The sequence below is a fragment of the Panthera pardus genome, unplaced genomic scaffold (genome assembly GCF_024362965.1).
Source record: "Panthera pardus isolate Hobbes unplaced genomic scaffold, ASM2436296v1 HiC_scaffold_17, whole genome shotgun sequence".
Taxonomy (NCBI): Eukaryota; Metazoa; Chordata; class Mammalia; order Carnivora; family Felidae; genus Panthera; species Panthera pardus.
Window position 1 is genome coordinate 14,738,591 of NW_026526732.1, and position 17,360 is coordinate 14,755,950.

Genomic DNA, 17,360 nt, shown 5'->3' on the forward strand with positions numbered 1-17,360 from the left:
ACTTTTCATAATCTGTGGGTTGTCACACTAGTTCACAGTTAAACATGGATGGTTTCCTAAGGATCATCTTACATATATCTAAGACAACGTGCCAGGCAGTGATTTAGTCTCTTGGGATATAATGATGGGGAAAGTACTTTCTTGACATGAAGAATGTCTGGGCGTGGGAGAGAGGAGGTGACAGATGCATCAACCTTGAATCTTCTGGTCTCAGTTTGCTGGCTTCATCTGGGATGAGTTCATCTGCAGGGTTGGCTGAACTAGCTCCAAGATGACCTCACCCATGTGTCTGGAAGTTGGTTCCGGCTATATCATAGGGCATCTCAGTTCTTCTACACATGGAATCTTGTCCTCCAATATAGACTTCTTTCCTTACATGGTGGTTTTAAGGCAGAAATCCAAGACAGCTAAAACAAACGGCAAGACTTCTTAGGCCTAGAATCAGATGAAGAAAGTCATTTTTGCTGTGTTATTGATCAAAGCAAGGTCAATACAAGATCAGATTCAAGGAGGGGGAAATCAATTCAACCCCTTGATGAGAGGAAAGACACAGTCACCTTGTAAAAGAGGATGCATATTGGAACCAGAGGATTTTATGGTCATAATTTAAAGTCTGTCCTCTGGTCACTATTATTTATATTCTTTCCACATTAGAATACATTCACCTCCTCTCAAGGCCTCGGAAATCTCATCCAATGATGTCAACAAACTTCAAATCCAGTGTCATGTGATCTGCATCTTGTCATTTGTCTGCATACAAATGAGGCTCAAGTATAATTCTTCAAGTATAATTCTTCTAAATCCCCAGGCCTATGAACTAAAAAGAGAAGCGACTGCACCCATTCATCCAAAATGCAATGATGAGAGAGGAGCCAGGGCCATTGCAGTAGATGCCTCTGTTCAAAGAAGGGAAGAAGGGAAAAGAGATAACAGTCATGGTCTGAAATAATTCTGAAATCCAGCCAGGCACGTGTGGCTCGTCCCTTTAATCCAGGGGCCAGTGACATTCCCTGTCTTTTTGATAAGAAGTGGTTCATGTTTATGGATGATTGCCTTCTTTTTAAAGAAAAAAAATTTTTAATTTAACTTTTTTTTTTTAGAGAGTAAGAGTATGAGTGGGGTAGAGGGGAGAGGAAGAGAGAGAGAATCTCAAGCAGGCTACATGCTTAGCGGGGAGCCTGAGGTGGGGCTCGATCCCATGACCCTGAGATCATGATTTGAGCCAAAATCAAGAGTCAGATGCTCATCTTACTGGGCCACCCAGGCGCCCCTGGCTGACTGTCTTCTTAGCCTTCTTCCTCATCATATTAAGTGTGGTTCCAAAGTCTTGTCTTCATTTTGAACTGTCCTGTCCCTTTAGTACAAGGTGGCGGTGTTTTTGCTTAGCAGATTTGTTGACTTCCTAAAAATCTGCTTGGAGTCATTCTGTGCCACCCAAACCCCAAATTTAAAAGTTTTTGGACCATAGGTAAAGGCTCTGTGGTCAGTGCCCTCAAGCTTCTTAGAAGCTGGTTTATCTAGTTGAGAAGGTCATGTAGGCACTACCTTAAATCTTTCTGGGTTCTTAACAATGCAGCTTCCGAGTGTCTGCCTCTTGATTTCAGCTCATGTCATGATCTCACTTTTCATGGGTTCGAGCCCCATGTAGGTGCGGAGGCTGCCTGGGATTCTCTCTCTCCCTCTCTGTCTCTGCCTCTCCCCAGCTGTGCATTCAAACTCTTTCTCTCTCAAAATAGATAAACGTCAAGAAAAACAAAAACAAACCAACAATGGGTCTTACAGTCACGCTCTTGACTTATTGTTATCCTAAAACCCTGTTTTACTTTGCAAATATTTTTCCAGGAAAGACTGGGAATGTCATACTTTCTAATCCAATGCAAATGAAAAAGGGCCTTCTTTACTTCATCTCTCTCTCTTCCAGTATCTCAGAAGAAGCCAGTTGATACTGTCAGCTTTCTGCAAGGAAATCTCTCTAGTCGAATGCACAAATTCAAGTTACTGCAGATGACAGAGTAGACAGTACATAAAATACACGTGGCTCTTCTGATCTCTGAGAGCAGAGTCTGCTGTCCTTTTCAGCGTCTGCTAATAGTTTCTTTCCAGCCTCCTCCCCACCTGGTCCCAAGGCCAACACCACATGTTTCAGATCTTTGTCAGAGCAGCACTAGATTCCCAGTAGCAGTTTCTGTTTCACTTAGTCTTTGCTAAACCACCACCAAAACTTAATGGCTTAAAGTAGTAACACATTATGGTTTCTCATGTTCCTGTGGGTGGGCTGGGTGTTTCCTGCGCTGACTATGCCTGAGCTCATTTGTAGAAATGCATTCCGCTGGAGCATTAGCAGGGCTGGTAGGTCCACTGACTTGGATGGCTGCTAATGGTGCTAGCTTGCACTTGGGGTGCCTCGGTTCTCCTCAACATGACTTTTTCCCTCTAGGGTGCTACGGCAGCTTTCTTGTGTGGTGGTCTCAGGGCAGAGCTCTCTACGAGCCAAAATGGAGCCTTTTCAAGGCCCAGCCTCAGAAGTCCTATAAAATCATGTCAGCCATGTTATTTGGTCAAAGCAAGTCTCAAGGCCCATCTGGACTCAGGGGGTGTGGCATCCACTTTGTGTCCGCAGGAGGAACAGCAAAATCACATTGCAAATGCTGTGATAATCCAAATGAGAGGAATTTGTGTAGATATTTTGTAATCAGCCATAGCCTGATTTTGTAAATTTTTTTTTTCATTTATCCGTTTAATTTACCAATGTAAACATTGGATAATTATAAACGTTATTTCATTATGTTGAAATAGTCAACATACCTTGGACCCTACCCCTGTATAACAACGTTAGTGATGATTTTAGCAACTGTAGATACACAACTGGGATCATATGATTCTGATCCCCAAACCAGTAATTTGGTTTCGACCATCTCATTGTGGCTGTTATTTAGTTAATAATGATTACATTGTTACTCTATGCTTTTGTTGTTTTTCTGTCTGTAGCCATGTCATCTGGTTGTGCAAAAAGTCCAATCTACTTTCTACTTTAAAATTTCTTTCCAACTTTTTACGGAGGTAAATTCTTCTGCAGAAGAATTCTTCTGCAGAAATAATGAAAAGCTTTATTAGGTATAATTAGGAAATTATAATTTAAAATTTTTGTTTTAAATTGGCATTTATATTTTCAGGTAATGAAAATCTGTAAGACGTTTATTTAAGTCATCATTGTCATTCATGCACCTAAAGAATAGAATGACAATCTGCAAAACACAAACAAGTTAATCATAGCCTATTGCAAGTTATCAATGTATCGATATATGATACATTAATATTTTTGTCAAAGATTGCAGTTTCAGACCTGACAACTTTATCTACTTATTTAAGCAGTTTTTCTTGTTGGTGTTTTCTTTTTTTTTTAATTTTTGTTTAACGTTTATTTATTTTTGAGAGACAGAGCACAAGTGGGAGAGGGGCAGAGAGAGAGGGAGACACAGAATCTGAAGGAGGCTCCAGGCTCTGAGCTGTCAGCACAGAGCTGGATGTGAGGCTGAACCCACAAACTATGAGATCATGACCTCAGCCGAAATCGGGCACTTAACTGACTGAGCCACCCAGGCGCCCCTTTTGTTGGTAATTTTATATTTAGATGATATTAAGGATAAATATACCCAGGAATTCACTATTTTGATCTTTATGATTGATCATGACTGATGAAAATAAACATCGTTATGTGAGTACCCATTTATGAAATGCTCTCTCTCTCAGAAATACGTTCTTATAGAAGATTTGTTACATACAAAGAACAAACTGAGGGTTGTTGGAGGGGAGGTAGGTGTGGGGGGGATGGGCTAAATGGGTGATGGTCGTTAAGGAGGGCACCTGATGGGATGAGCACTGGGTGCTACTCCTGAAACCAACACTACACTCTATGTTAACTAATTTGAATTTAAATAAATACATTAAAAAAATATTTGTTAAATACATTGAAATATGCCAATTTCAATTACGTTTAGTATTTTTATTTTTACTTTTTAAGTTTTAGTATTTTTAAAGTCACCATCTATTAGAAGGACATTGGCATATATTTAAACTTTTTAAAATTTAAGTAATGCTATTTAAAAGCTAATGACCATGGACCTCTGTCTCACAGTTTTACATATTATGTATGGTAAATTCATTATCTGTGGACTATATTTAATAAAAATACAACTAACATGTTTATAGGCAGCGACATTTTCATGATTGATTGCAAAGGCTCCACATAATCTAGGCTACTTTTTACTGTGGTCTCTTTGCTTGCACATACATGTGTAAGTCACTTCGGACAAACTACAGTTGTGCAAAATCAGCAAGTCACTGTTACTATGACTTAGGACTCACCAGGAGGAAAACCGTTGACTATAGTCAGGTGTGATAGTTTGTTAATGGTCAGATTTAATCACTGTTGCCAAATAGGGCCTCATTTCTGCATGTGTCATGATCTTATCCTGAAATGGCAAAATACCTAAGAAATATATAACAGGACAAAGAAATCTAGAAATTGAATGTCAGATCCTGCTCCCTTTATCTTTCACTTGTTTCTAGAGAGCGAAAGTGCCTTGGAATGTCAGGATTATTTCTTATAACATCACCAGGGCCATGTTTGTATAATAGCCTTCCTACAGAGACCTCTCTTAAGACCTAGAAGCTTCCAACTCCTTAGGTCTCTCAGACCAACTGCCTTTGAAACAGAACCAGTGATGGAAACCTCCAAGGTGAAGCACTTAGTTTTCATACCTACTGGTTTGGTTTGTTTTTGTTTTTGTTTTTGTTTTTGTTTTCTTTTTACCTCACACAGTCTGGCCTTTAGGAAGGAATCAAGGTTCAAATTTAGAGAGGAGGAGAATTGGAGCTGCTTCTGCCCATACATGGATCAAAACTTGGCCTTAAATGGGAGGCTGTTACGGGTTCCTATCTGTGGGGCACCCACCTCCTACTCTTTCTGGCTTCTGAAGCCTCACCTCGCTTTTGAGCTGACACCACCGTCTTCTCTAGGCATTTCGTGATGCATTTGCAATGCACCAGAATCCTCATAATTCTCTCTCTGGAGCCTGCTACTTCTCTTCCCTTCCTTGGTGAGTGGCATCATTATCCAGTTGCTCATGATAAAAAAAATATAGACAGCACCCTTAGCTCCTGTCCATTTCCAATTGTTGCCCTGCAGCCATCTCACTTACCTTGTTCATCCCTGTTAAAAGAATTCATCACTTTCAACATGCGTTCTGCTAGTATAATCCTAAATATCCTCCCTGCTCCCAGCCTCTTCTTCCTCCAAGTAAGCTTCTACACTGCCACTGGAGTATATATTTCTGTGTCTCAGGTCTCATACGATCATGTCTTTGTCCTGTCCAAAACCGTTCGTGGCTTCCCGTTGTTCAGAAGATGGAGACCAAACTCCGTGGCAAGTGATTCAAAGGCTTTAAGAACCTGATTGTTAGCTGTTTTCTAGGCTCACTTCCTTCTTTATCCTTCTCAAACCCTCTCTGCTTTATAATTCAGCCGTAACAGATTTTTACTGTCGCTTTAATACATCATGCCATGTTTTTAAGAGACTGCCGTCGGGGCGCCTGGGTGGCGCAGTCGGTTAAGCGTCCGACTTCAGCCAGGTCACGATCTTGCGGTCCGTGAGTCCGTGAGTTTGAGCCCCGCGTCAGGCTCTGGGCTGATGGCTCGGAGCCTGGAGCCTGTTTCCGATTCTGTGTCTCCCTCTCTCTCTGCCCCTCCCCCGCTCATGCTGTGTCTCTCTCTGTCCCAAAAATAAATAAAAAACGTTGAAAAAAAAAATTTAAAAAAAAAAAAAAAAAAAAAAGAGACTGCCGCTTTCTCCTAAAAAGCTCTCTACCTGCAAATTTCTACTTACCTGCTGATGTTCTATGTAACCTCCTTTTTTAGCTTCTCTGACTCTTCCAGCCTGTGCCATTACCCTGTATGAGAACTAGTTACTCCTGTATTTATGTTCCCTCAACATTTTATATGTTCCTCCATTATAGTAGCTGACACATTGCTTTGAGCTATTATTTCCATATTTGTCTTTTCCATTTATTACTAGTTCCTTAGAATAGGGCCTGTTTCTTAGTCTCTAGCACTTAACAAATGCATCCATTCATTTCTTTAGTAATTAAATCATCTACTATGCAATAATGAAGAAGACAGTGATGGATAAGTCAGATGTGGTCCATGCCATATAATCTGAAACTTAGATTCTAATGGTGGAAACAAATAGGTACCCAAAAGATGATGGTACCAATACTGATTTAGATGAGCACCAATACTGATAACAGCACCAATACTGATTTAGATGAGATATTCAGGAAATAAAATCCACAGCAGTTCCTTATGAGTTTGTTGGGTGGGGATGAGGGTAAGTAAAGACCCAAGGAGGACCTCACACTGACTGGTTTAAGAACTAGGTGGATTTTAGTTTGTATTAATAGATATTAAGGAATAAAACTCTAAAAAAAAATTTTTTTTTAGATTTATTTTTAAGAGAGAGAGACAGAGTGAAAGTAAGGGAGGGGCAGAGAGAGAGAGGGAGACACAATCTGAAGCAGGCTTCAGGCTCTGAACTCTCAGCACAGAGCCCAACGTGGGGCTTGAACCCATGAACCGTGAGATCATCACCTGAGCTGAAGTCAGCGGCTCAACCGACTGAGCCACCCAGGCGCCCCAGGGAATAGAACTTGTAAACAGGATTAACTTCTTGTTCTCTGTGATTCCTAGAACTGGAGAACTGAGTTTACACGTGTGACATAGAGTTCTCTGCATTTACAACTAGTATACATGTTCACCTAAATGTCTTAATGCATTACTCTTTTTACAGTTTTGTTGGAAATATTTAGCATGCATACATATGAACACTTGGTAAGACCCTATCATGTTGTTCTAAAAAGCAGAAGATAGAAAAGTCACTATAAGATTAACAATTAAATACATTTAAATAATACTCTATTAAATATAACTACTTATACACAGGAAGAACTATAAACCAATATTGTAGAGATTAGTTCAGTGCATCATCAACAGCTTTATAAAGAAGTGTTATTGTTCATAATGCTGTTTTAATGCAGTGTGGTAGACATTCACTTCATATTTCATAATACTTCCACAATTTAAACATTTTATGCCGTTGTTATCAGATTTAACTACAAAATCCTGGACTAAATTATTTAGATTTTTATATCAAAAATGAGTATTTGCTGACATGATGAAGTTTTAGGAATTTTTCTTTATTTGGGGGAATATCGTAAGTAAAATCAGAAAACATTTAGTTAGAATTCAGTTGGCTGTGTCTGAAAATATAAAAAGTAGATTGCTAGAACCCAGTAAACTGCTTTTGCAGCTGTAATATAAAAGGAAACATGTAAAGAATTTGACACTTACATATATACAATGAATGCTACAAAAAAAAAAAAAAAAAAACCAACAACCATAATTTGGGCTTTCTAAAAAAAGACCTTTTTTGCCAAAGTCTAAATATAAACTCAGAGATTTACCATCAGATGAAACTGGTACAATAGCAGTATTGTTCTGTTAAAGGTGAGAGTAGTAAAAATATAACAACTTAAAATCAGGAAGTAATGTCAATAGTTTATTACATAAATTTCTAACTCATACACTAACACTGTGCTCATTTAAGATTTTAAAACACTGACATCTTGTAACATTAATAGAATTGTGTATAATCTCAAATTGAGTTTAAAAATTTATATACACTGTAACTGTAGTCTATTTTAAACCTAGAATTGGATTTTATATATTATGGATAAAGTCCTGAATTCTATCAAATCTGGTTTGATTAATTAAGATTATTCTGCTGCTGCATGACTTTATTCATAGAAGCTAAAGATTTTAAGGTCAAACTCAAATTGGTTTAACTATGAATTTATCATTTTAATCTGATGACTATTTGATATGACTAATATGGTAATTCCCATGCTATCCTTGGGCAGTAGTATGATGGTGTAAGAACCTGACTGTGGAGACTAAAGCTTGGCTCTGCCTCTGGGTGGCTTTGGTAAAAAGGCTTAACGTCTACGTGCCTTGGTTTTCTTGTAAAATGGCATTTATAACAGTTCTTGCTTGAAGACTTGTTACAAGAAGTAAATGAGTTAATATGGATGTATTACATATGGTATGTAATAATTTATTATTAAATAATTAAAATATAATGGAATCATTAGAGAGAGAGGAAATATCAGTACCTGGGTACACATGACACTAATACAATACTGTATGTTAATTATACTGGAATTAAAATTAAAAAAAAAAAAAGAGAGAATACTTCTGAAGAATAAACAATACCGTGACTTTGCCAAGAATATTTCTTAGGGAAAGGACATGTTAATAATTTTGATGAAAGGATGATTACATATATGTAGATTCATCCAGAGTATTTCCTTGCTGAGTCATTGCAAACCGACCAATTAATAATTACTTTGATTCACTGGGGAAATAACACTACTAGAAATAATTAAAAGCATTTGGAACCAGAAGATGAATTTGCATTATCACTTCCCATACTGCGTATAAGAAGATGTTAAGGGGGCGCCTGGGTGGCTCAGTTGGTTGAGCGTCCGACTTCGGCTCAGGTCACGATCTCGTGGTCCGTGAGTTCGAGCCCCATGTCGGGCTCTGGGCTGATGGCTCAGAGCCTGGAGCCTGCTTCTGATTCTGTGTCTCCCTCTCTCTCTGACCCTCCCCCATTCATGCTCTGTCTCTCTCTGTCTCAAAAATAAATAAACGTTAAAAAAAAATTAAGAAAAAAGATGTTAAGACATTATGACTTATATTATCTTAGAGCACAGAATTTATATATTTTAGGTGACAGCAAGCTGCTTTGGTGCTAATTGTTTCACTTAGCATTTGCCAAATCTATCACATTTTTGATAAAATAAATTATTTTTCATTTGTTTCCTTTATACCCTTCCTTGGTCAAAAGTAAATACATGTTGAAGTGATATTTTTAAAATTTGAACTAGAGCATGTCAGTTTAGTATTTTAAAACTTATTTTCTATAGTTTCCAGTAAATTCTGTTTTTTGCTCTACATTTAGTTGTCACCTAATCCTTAATATAATAGGCCATTCATATCATGAAAGGCCTAAAAATAAATATTTTTGTCAGAGTCAGATGTATCAGATACTCAAATGAAGACATGTAATACAAAAAATAATAAAGCAAATAAAATTATTAGAATTAAGCTTTCAGCAAAGTTTGACAGGACCTTGTCAGGGAGTGATACAGTTAATTCCATTACATTTTTCTTTTTCTGAGAACTCAGAGTGGCTGTATTTCCAGTTTGTTTTGTAGTTAAATTTGAGATTTTATCTGGGTTTTCCAAAAAGATATGGAAAGAAATATTTTTATTTTTTAATGTTTATTTATTTTTGAAAAAGAGACAGAGTGCAAGCGGGGGAGGGACAGAGAGAGAGGGAGACACAGAATCGGAAGCAGGCTCCAGGCTCCCAGCTGTCAGCACAGAGCCTGACGTGGGGCTTGAACTCACGAGCCATGAGATCATGACCTGCGCTAAAGTTGCATGCTTAACCCACTGAGCCACCTGGTGCCCCTGGACAGGAATTTCTCATCTTCTTTCAAACTCAGCCCTTTAAACATCCCATATAATTCTTAAGTTCTTTACAGAAAGAAAGGAAGAAAGAAAGAAAGAAAGAAAGAAAGAAAGAAAGAAAGAAAGAGAAAGAAAGAAAGAAAGAAAGAAAGAAAGAAAGAAAAGAAAGAAAGAGAAAGAAAGAAAGAAAGAAAGAAAGAAAGAAAGAAAGAAAGGAGGGAGGGAGAAAGAAAGAAAGAAAGAAAGAAAGAAAGAAAAGAAAGAAAGAGAAAGAAAGAAAGAAAGAAAGAAAGAAAGAAAGAAAGAAAGAAAGAAAGAAAGAAAAAGAAAGAAAGGAGGGAGGGAGGGAGGGAGGGAGGAAGAAAATAAATATCAGTGCCTGGTACAGAAAAAGTATATGTATTATTATTTGTTTTTGTATGTACTTGAAAGTTTTAGAAGTGCATGCCTAAAGTACATTGAAGATAATGGTATTCTGCAAGTTCTTTGGATATATTCAAAATTTCTCCAAATTAAAATGTTACTAATTTTCTTCATTCCTTCATTGCACAGTATTTTTTTCTCATGTTTGTAGGCATTGGGAACAAAGTTACTGTCCTCATGGGGCTTATATTCACATGTTAGATGTTCTCACTTGAAGCCCAGAAGAGGTCAGCTCCAGCGATGTGGATCTGGGCACACCAGCCCTCAAAGGGCAAGGAATTGAAATGATGTCTTGTTCAACTGTGTTCCTCCCAACATCCGGTCTAGTGTTTTATAAACAGTTGACACTCGGTAGATGTTGTTGGAATGAATAGAATTCACCTTTTCTTAATAAGGGGTTAAACTGGCCCCTCCCTCTCTGGCCTTCCTATCTTTATGCCTCTAATTAAAACCTTCTTAGACCCTACTTCTTTTTGCATCTGATGTGAATTTTCTCTTGGTTCATAAGAAATTACCACAAACTTAGCATTTTAAAACAGTTTTCTTTTATCATCCTCAAAATTGGTAAGTCAGGAGGCCATGCACAGCTTGGGTGCGTTCTCTGCTCAGGGTCCCGCAAGTCGGCCAGCAAGCGGACAAGTCTGCCATGTCAGCTAGGTTGCATTTTTATTCAGAGGCTGAGATAGGGAAGAATGCACCTTTGAACTCATTCGGGTTGTTAGCAGAATTCATTTCCTTGTGGCTGTGTGACTGAGGTCCCAGCTGCTGGCTGACTTTTGGCTGGAGACCACCCTTCCCTAAAGGCGGCCTGCCCTTCCCTGTCACACGGCCCCCTCCATGGTCAGTTCACCACACGGCTATTTGCTTCCTCCAAGCCAAAAGGAGAATCACTCCAGTTGGCCAGGATGGAATCTAATACAGAGTCACATGTCTATAGGTGTGACGGCCCGTTGCCTTTGCCATATTCTGTTGGTTAGAAACAAGTCACATGTACTGCCTGTAGTCTGCCTACACAAGGGTGTGAACCCCAAGGGGTGGGATCTTTGAGGGTCACCACAAGAGTGTTCACCACACTCCCCATCTGGTTAAGTCCCTGTAATGCCTCACATACACAGCTCTATCTTATGACATTACTGTAGAACCCTCGACTATGCACCTGCCCTTGCTTGCTGTTTCCACTTCTAGCTATTTCATGGCGGGGACAATGCCCTGTTGTTTTCTCTTTATCTCTTTGCACCTAACATAAAACTTGGCACTTGGTTGGTCTCAGTGAACTTTTTCAAACAGCTTTATTGGGGTATAATTGTATAGTGAACTGTCAATAAGTGAATGAAGGTTAACATCGGGCTAACATATTGAAAATTTTGAAGCATTTGCTAATAATGTTTAAAGGAATAGTCTAGGGGCGCTTGGGTGGCTTACTTGGTTGAGTGTTCGACTTCAGCTCAGGTCATGATCTCACGGTTGGTGACTTTGAGCCCCATATTGGGCTCTGCGCTGACAGCTTAGAGGCTGGGGCCTACTTCGGTGTCTCCCTGCCTCTCTGCCCCTCCCCCATGTGTACTCTGTGTCTCTCCCTGGCAAAAATAAATAAAAATTAAAAAAAAATTTTTTTTACATAAATCGGAAATAGTCTACTTGGAGTTGTACTGTCCCTTCCTCCAAGACAACAATTGGCAAAATGGGTTAGAAAACAAAATAATATGATTATTTCTAGAGTTTGTAACTGAATGTTTTTTAGGATATGACTTCACGGTATACTGTGTTACCTAACTAGATTTATTTTTTTTCTTCTAGATGAGCAAGAGATAGTACAAAAACGTACTTTCACGAAATGGATCAACTCGCATCTGACCAAGGTAAAGGAAATTACCCAGAGTTCTATGTTTACTTGGTTGGAGCTGATAAATCACTGAATGCCAAGTGTAACAAAGGAATACTCTTGACGCTCTTGTCACTAATACTGATCAATGATATCGGCAGTTCTGTCAGCTTAACCGTTGCCTACATGTGGCATTTGCTGACGTTGCCTCTGAGAAGAAATGAATGGGCAGCTAGAGTCATGAGGTCAGTTCTTCATGTCAATGCTATGAATTCTGATGAAATGTTTTGTTCAGTTATTTCTTCTGTAATAATGTGTATGTCATATGAAAAGGAGAATTTGTGAGGTGCCTGGGTGGCTCAGTTGGGTAAGCGTCCGACTCTTGATTTCAGCTCATGTCGTGGTCTCACAGTTCGTGAGATTGAGCCCCATGTTTGAGTCTTTGCTGACAGCATGGAGCCTGCTTGGGATTCTCTCTCTCTCTCTCTCTCTCTCTCTCTCTCTGTCTCTCTGCACTCCCCCACTTGTGCTCTCTCCCTCTCTCCCTCAAATAAACATTTGAAAAAAAGGAGAATTTGTGCTGAATTTTGGTTTCTTTTTTTAATTAATTTATTTAAATTCAAGTTAGTTAGCATACACTGTAATATTGGTTTCAGGAGTATAACCCAGTGATTCATCGGTTGCATATAACACCCAGTGTTCATCCCAACAAGTTCCCTCCTTAATGCCCATCACCCATTCAGCCAATTTCTTTTGGAACAGAAAGAAGCAAGGAGTGGTCTGTCCTGAGCACAGAATTTAGTATGAGTAGATTATGACAGGATTTGGGTTCTCTTCTTAGGTGCCTTTAAAAAAAGGTTTTTTTTAATGTTTATTTATTTTTTTTAACTTTTTTTTTTTTTTTTTTTTTTTTTTTTTGAGACAGGGAGAGACAGAGCATGAACAGGGGAGGGTCAGAGAGAGGGAGACACAGAATCCGAAACAGGCTCCAGGCTCTGAGCTGTCAGCACAGAGCCCGATGGGGACTCGAACTCACAGACCGAGAGATCATGACCTGAGCTGAAGTCGGCTGCTTAACCGACTGAGCCACCCCGGAGCCCCAATGTTTATTTATTTTTGAGAGAGAGGGGGTGGGTGGGCAGGGAGGAGCAGAGAGAGAAAGACACACACAGAGAATCAGAAGCAGGCTCGAGGCTCTAAGTTGTCAGCACAGAGCCCGATGCGGGGCTTAAACCCACAAACTGCGAGATCATGACCTAAGCTGAAACCGATGCTCAGCCTATTGAGCCACCCAGGCGCTCCTCTTCTTAGGTGCTTTGATAGCCAAGTAACCGTGGTGTCAGGACACTAAAAAGACTAATCACTCTGAGATTATCCATACCAACATGAGGTTGTATCAGATGACTATGTATTTGCACATTGTAATGACTTTGAACATAAATGCTACTATAAAACAAATTCCAATATGGCTATACTACAATAAAATTAGTCTCATAAATACGCAGTTGAAAAAAACATGCGAACCAAAAAAACATTGCATTTGTAAACGCAGACAATTGTCTGAATTCAGTTAATGGATCCTTTGCTGCGAGTGGTACCTCCCTACAGTGTTCCAGGCATAACCCCATGAGCAACTTTTGATCAGGGACTTCCCCAAAGCGTCTTTTACAGTTCAGAAGCAAACAAAGCATGGCGATTTATTGCGGTCCCATTGTACAAATTAACTGCTTACTGTGTGTCTAAGGTAGGCTTTGGAGAGAGGAAAACGTTGGTAAGACACTTACCCAGGCCTTGAGAGGTTCACAATCCGGTTATGACAGCAGACTAAACAATGTGTCTGGATTTGGTAAACTGGGATTGTATCTCCTTTCATTGCTTTCCAGAAGTCCCTTGATGAGAAGAGAATTCTCTGACATAGTGGTTGCCCCCGGAATCTGCCCTGTGAAAAGGCGGTAAATGCCTCCGGGGGCTCATTTTCTCTGGTCTTGGCTGGTGCCAGCCAGTCATTACTTTGCTACAGAATTGTCATCAATTGGGGAAGATTATTTTTTTTTCCAAAATGAAAATAGAGTTATTGTTTTTCTTCACATTGTTAAGAAAGTTACATGCTAATTGTAATAGTAGTAACAACCCTCTTACAGTGTAAAGAAAGTAGAAATCAGCTCAAATCTCATGATCTTCACCTTAAATCATCACCATCACGTTGATCACCGTTTTTCTACACCGTTTTTTTTTTTAGAGACAGGGAGAGACAGAGCATGAACAGGGGAGGGTCAGAGAGAGGGAGACACAGAATCCGAAACAGGCTCCAGGCTCTGAGCTGTCAGCACAGAGCCCGACGCGGGACTCGAACTCACAGACCGAGAGATGGACACTCACAATTTCACAAAAATGATTTGCAGGATACTGCTGTGTATGCCTCTGTTTCACTCAGCCCATATTTCCGTGTTAGTGGATACGGAGCTATGTAATAATTTTAATGGCTGAATAATATTTTATTAAAAATATAATTACTTATTATAAATCATAAATTAGCCTGTAGCCTATTGATGGTCATTTAAGTGGTTTTCGATTGTTTAATGTTATATACAGTACTACACTTAATGTCCTTGGGCATATGTCTTTGTACACATGTGTGATTTTTCTACTTAAGATACATTTTCAGAAGTGGGTCAATAGTCCTCAGGTATACATGTTTGCAGTTTTAATGTATACCAAGAGCATATACAAATGCCCATTTCCTTACACTATTAGCCTTCTTGGAGGTTAACAGTGTTTCCTAATCTAATTGCAAAAATATTTATAAATGTTTATAATTGTAAATTATAAGTTACAATTTATAATTAACTTTTTCAGATTTTTAAAAATAGGAGTTGAGGGACACTTGGGGGGCTCATTGATTAAGAGCCCGACTTTGGCTCAGGTCTTGATCTCACGGTTTGTGGGTTCGAGTCCCGCACTGGGCTCTGTGCTAACAGCTCAGAGTCTGGAACCTGCTTTGGATTCTGTGTCTCCCTCTCTCTCTGCCCCTCCCCGCTTGTGCTCTCTCTCTCTCTCTCTCTCTGTCTCTCTCTCTCTCTCAAAATTAAATAAACATAAATTATTTTTGAATAGGAGTTGAATATCTTTGTGAAAGTTTTTCAAGTAGAATCCTTGGGATATACTCATCTATGTACTGAATACTTAAAAAGAGGGGAAATCCGAATGTATGCCATGGTGCACAGTATATGAAGGGCCTTTGTGAAGGGACTAAATGCCAAGAGCTTGTTTTCAAATATCATTGTTTTACCATTGCTCCAAGTTACTTTACATACTTACGTGATAACTGGTTATTGGACTAGGCTCTACCAATGTGCATTTTTTTTCCATTCTGTTTTCCAGCCCTGCTTTGTAAGCTCACCCCTGCAATTTCCCGTCTAAATATCTATAGCCCTACCTTTACTGGGTAGTGTCAGCCTTTCTCATTCATGAAGTCATTTCTGACCACAGGCGAAGCAGTGAGGCTGTCTGTCCCCTAGCAAACGCTCCAAGCGTGGTAGCCTTGCCCCTGCACCCCTCCTCCAGTGCCTCCCCCCTGCCTTCTCTGGTTTTCCTGCCTGTAGTGCAGAAGAGTGCAAAGTCTTAGCCCTTCTCCAGAACCTGTAGCATAGGTGGAGAAGTTTAGTATGTCTTATAATTATTTTGAACTGTATACCTCGCCTTCCCAACACCCGTGTAAAGTCTTTAAGGCATATGCTAATTCTCAGAATTTCTTTATAAATCTTAATAGCTCTAAGCACAGTGCTGCGTACCAGACAGAGGTGATTAATACACCAACAGCAAAGAGTCTATCTTTTCTTATTTTGTTAGAATCGTAAGGCTATCACCTGGGGAAAATGATTAATCTCTGGTATTGAGCCAAGTGTTTTACACAGGTTATTTTATTGCACACATCTTCATATACTTCGTAGTTGGTGCTGCTGAGATTTTAATCCAGACCTGAATCTAAAGTCCATGTGCTTTCCTGACTTTACACATTTTTACATCAATCGTATTGTTTTGAAAACCCCAGAAACTTATTACTTCCACAACTGCTCCATTATTATCTTATGTAATAGAGATTTTTTTGTTTGTTTTTTTCTCTTCTGAATTTTGATTTCTTTCTTTCCTGAGTCATCTTGAAAAAAGAAAACTGAAGTATAAGAAGGATACCTATACTTGCCATCCTGAATTTATTTATACCTCCATTGTAGTACCTTGCCAAACATAGCTAAAACACTCAAATTCATTTGAGAATATATTCCTTTCTGGACTCACTTATATTTGGAAAACATTTTGAAAATCAAATCTGACCCATGACCCTGCCTTGGCAGAGGTTTAGAGTATCTATGTATAGAGTCAATGTTTGTCTGCATTTGTCTTAGCAACTAACCACATGATTCCCAACTCATTCCTTTCTCTTTCCCATCCTTTGCCCACCTTTGTCCTTTTTTGAGTGTTCCACTTCCAGCCCTTTCTCATTCCCCCACCCACCTGTCTCCTGTCCCTGCACCATCTCGATCTTTCTGTCCTATCTCTTCCTCCGTTATACCTCCAAGCAGCCCCCTTACTGCCTCTATCTTAATTTCCCCATTCCTATCTTTATCCCCATTTCCATCTCTTTCTGTCTGGACCCTAAACCCTACAAAAACACATGCAACCTGCATATCTTGGGCTTCACAGTCTCTCTGAGGTCACCTTTACTTGTACACTCAAACTGAAATGGTAGCACACACTTCCCAATCCATTGCAATGGGCTCCCTTCTGAGAATGTTAATATCTCACTTGCAACAGAAAAGAAGGTCAACTTCGTATCTTCGATCTGACCCCTGAATCAGGACATTGTGTCACTTTTCGAACTGCTGCATGGTAAGACTTGTTCCCCAAGCCATTCTGTGATGCCTGAGTGTGCTTGGTCCCATCACTCTAGCACCTTAGGGACGTGGAACCCAGGCACGCATGTGGACACACACGTACACGTACAACTGTGGTCAGCTAAGCTTTCGCAGAAGTTTTTGTTATGCTGAGAGTCTTATTATGTCTCTTGTGAAAGCAGCTTCTTGAGTTTTTGGTCCTTGGCTCCCCATCACCAATTAGCAACACCCAGGCTTTCAGTCACAGGGAAGGCCATACTCAGGCTACAAACATTTCTCACTAGAAAAAATAGCCCACAAATAAGCAACTTGACCTGTCTCAATGTCTTTTTTTTAATCCACCAGAGCTTTCTGAAGCACCCTTTCTCTCTTTCTTCTTGGTTATTAAATAATCAAGGTAGTGGCTTATACTACAACTAAGAGATAGTCTACTCCCAGCATGGAGACCTGAATTCTGTCGGCTTTCAAAGAACTGGGTCCCTTGTAGTTTGTTGGATCAGATTGAGTCTGGTTTGATGTGTTGTTTGTGTGTTTGCTTGTTTACTTTGTCCAACAAATACGCAACAAATGTAGACCCTGTGTTAGTCAGCTCGGGCTTTTATGACAAAATACTGTAGACTGGGGGGACTTAA

At 39.5% G+C, this 17,360-nt stretch overlaps 1 protein-coding gene across 17 annotated transcripts in view; it reads left to right on the forward strand.

Annotated features, from left to right (window-relative positions):
• Positions 1-17,360, forward strand: part of SYNE1 (spectrin repeat containing nuclear envelope protein 1) — a 476,190-nt gene that overhangs the window by 70,238 nt on the left and 388,592 nt on the right. For all 17 annotated transcript variants that reach the window (XR_008422842.1, XM_053904367.1, XM_053904354.1 and 14 more), the window contains one exon: positions 11,812-11,873. Coding sequence is in view for 16 of the 17 variants with exons in the window: in XM_053904367.1 (XP_053760342.1) it covers positions 11,812-11,873 (62 nt within the window). In the remaining variant the exon portion in view is untranslated. The remainder of the gene's footprint in view (positions 1-11,811; positions 11,874-17,360) is intronic.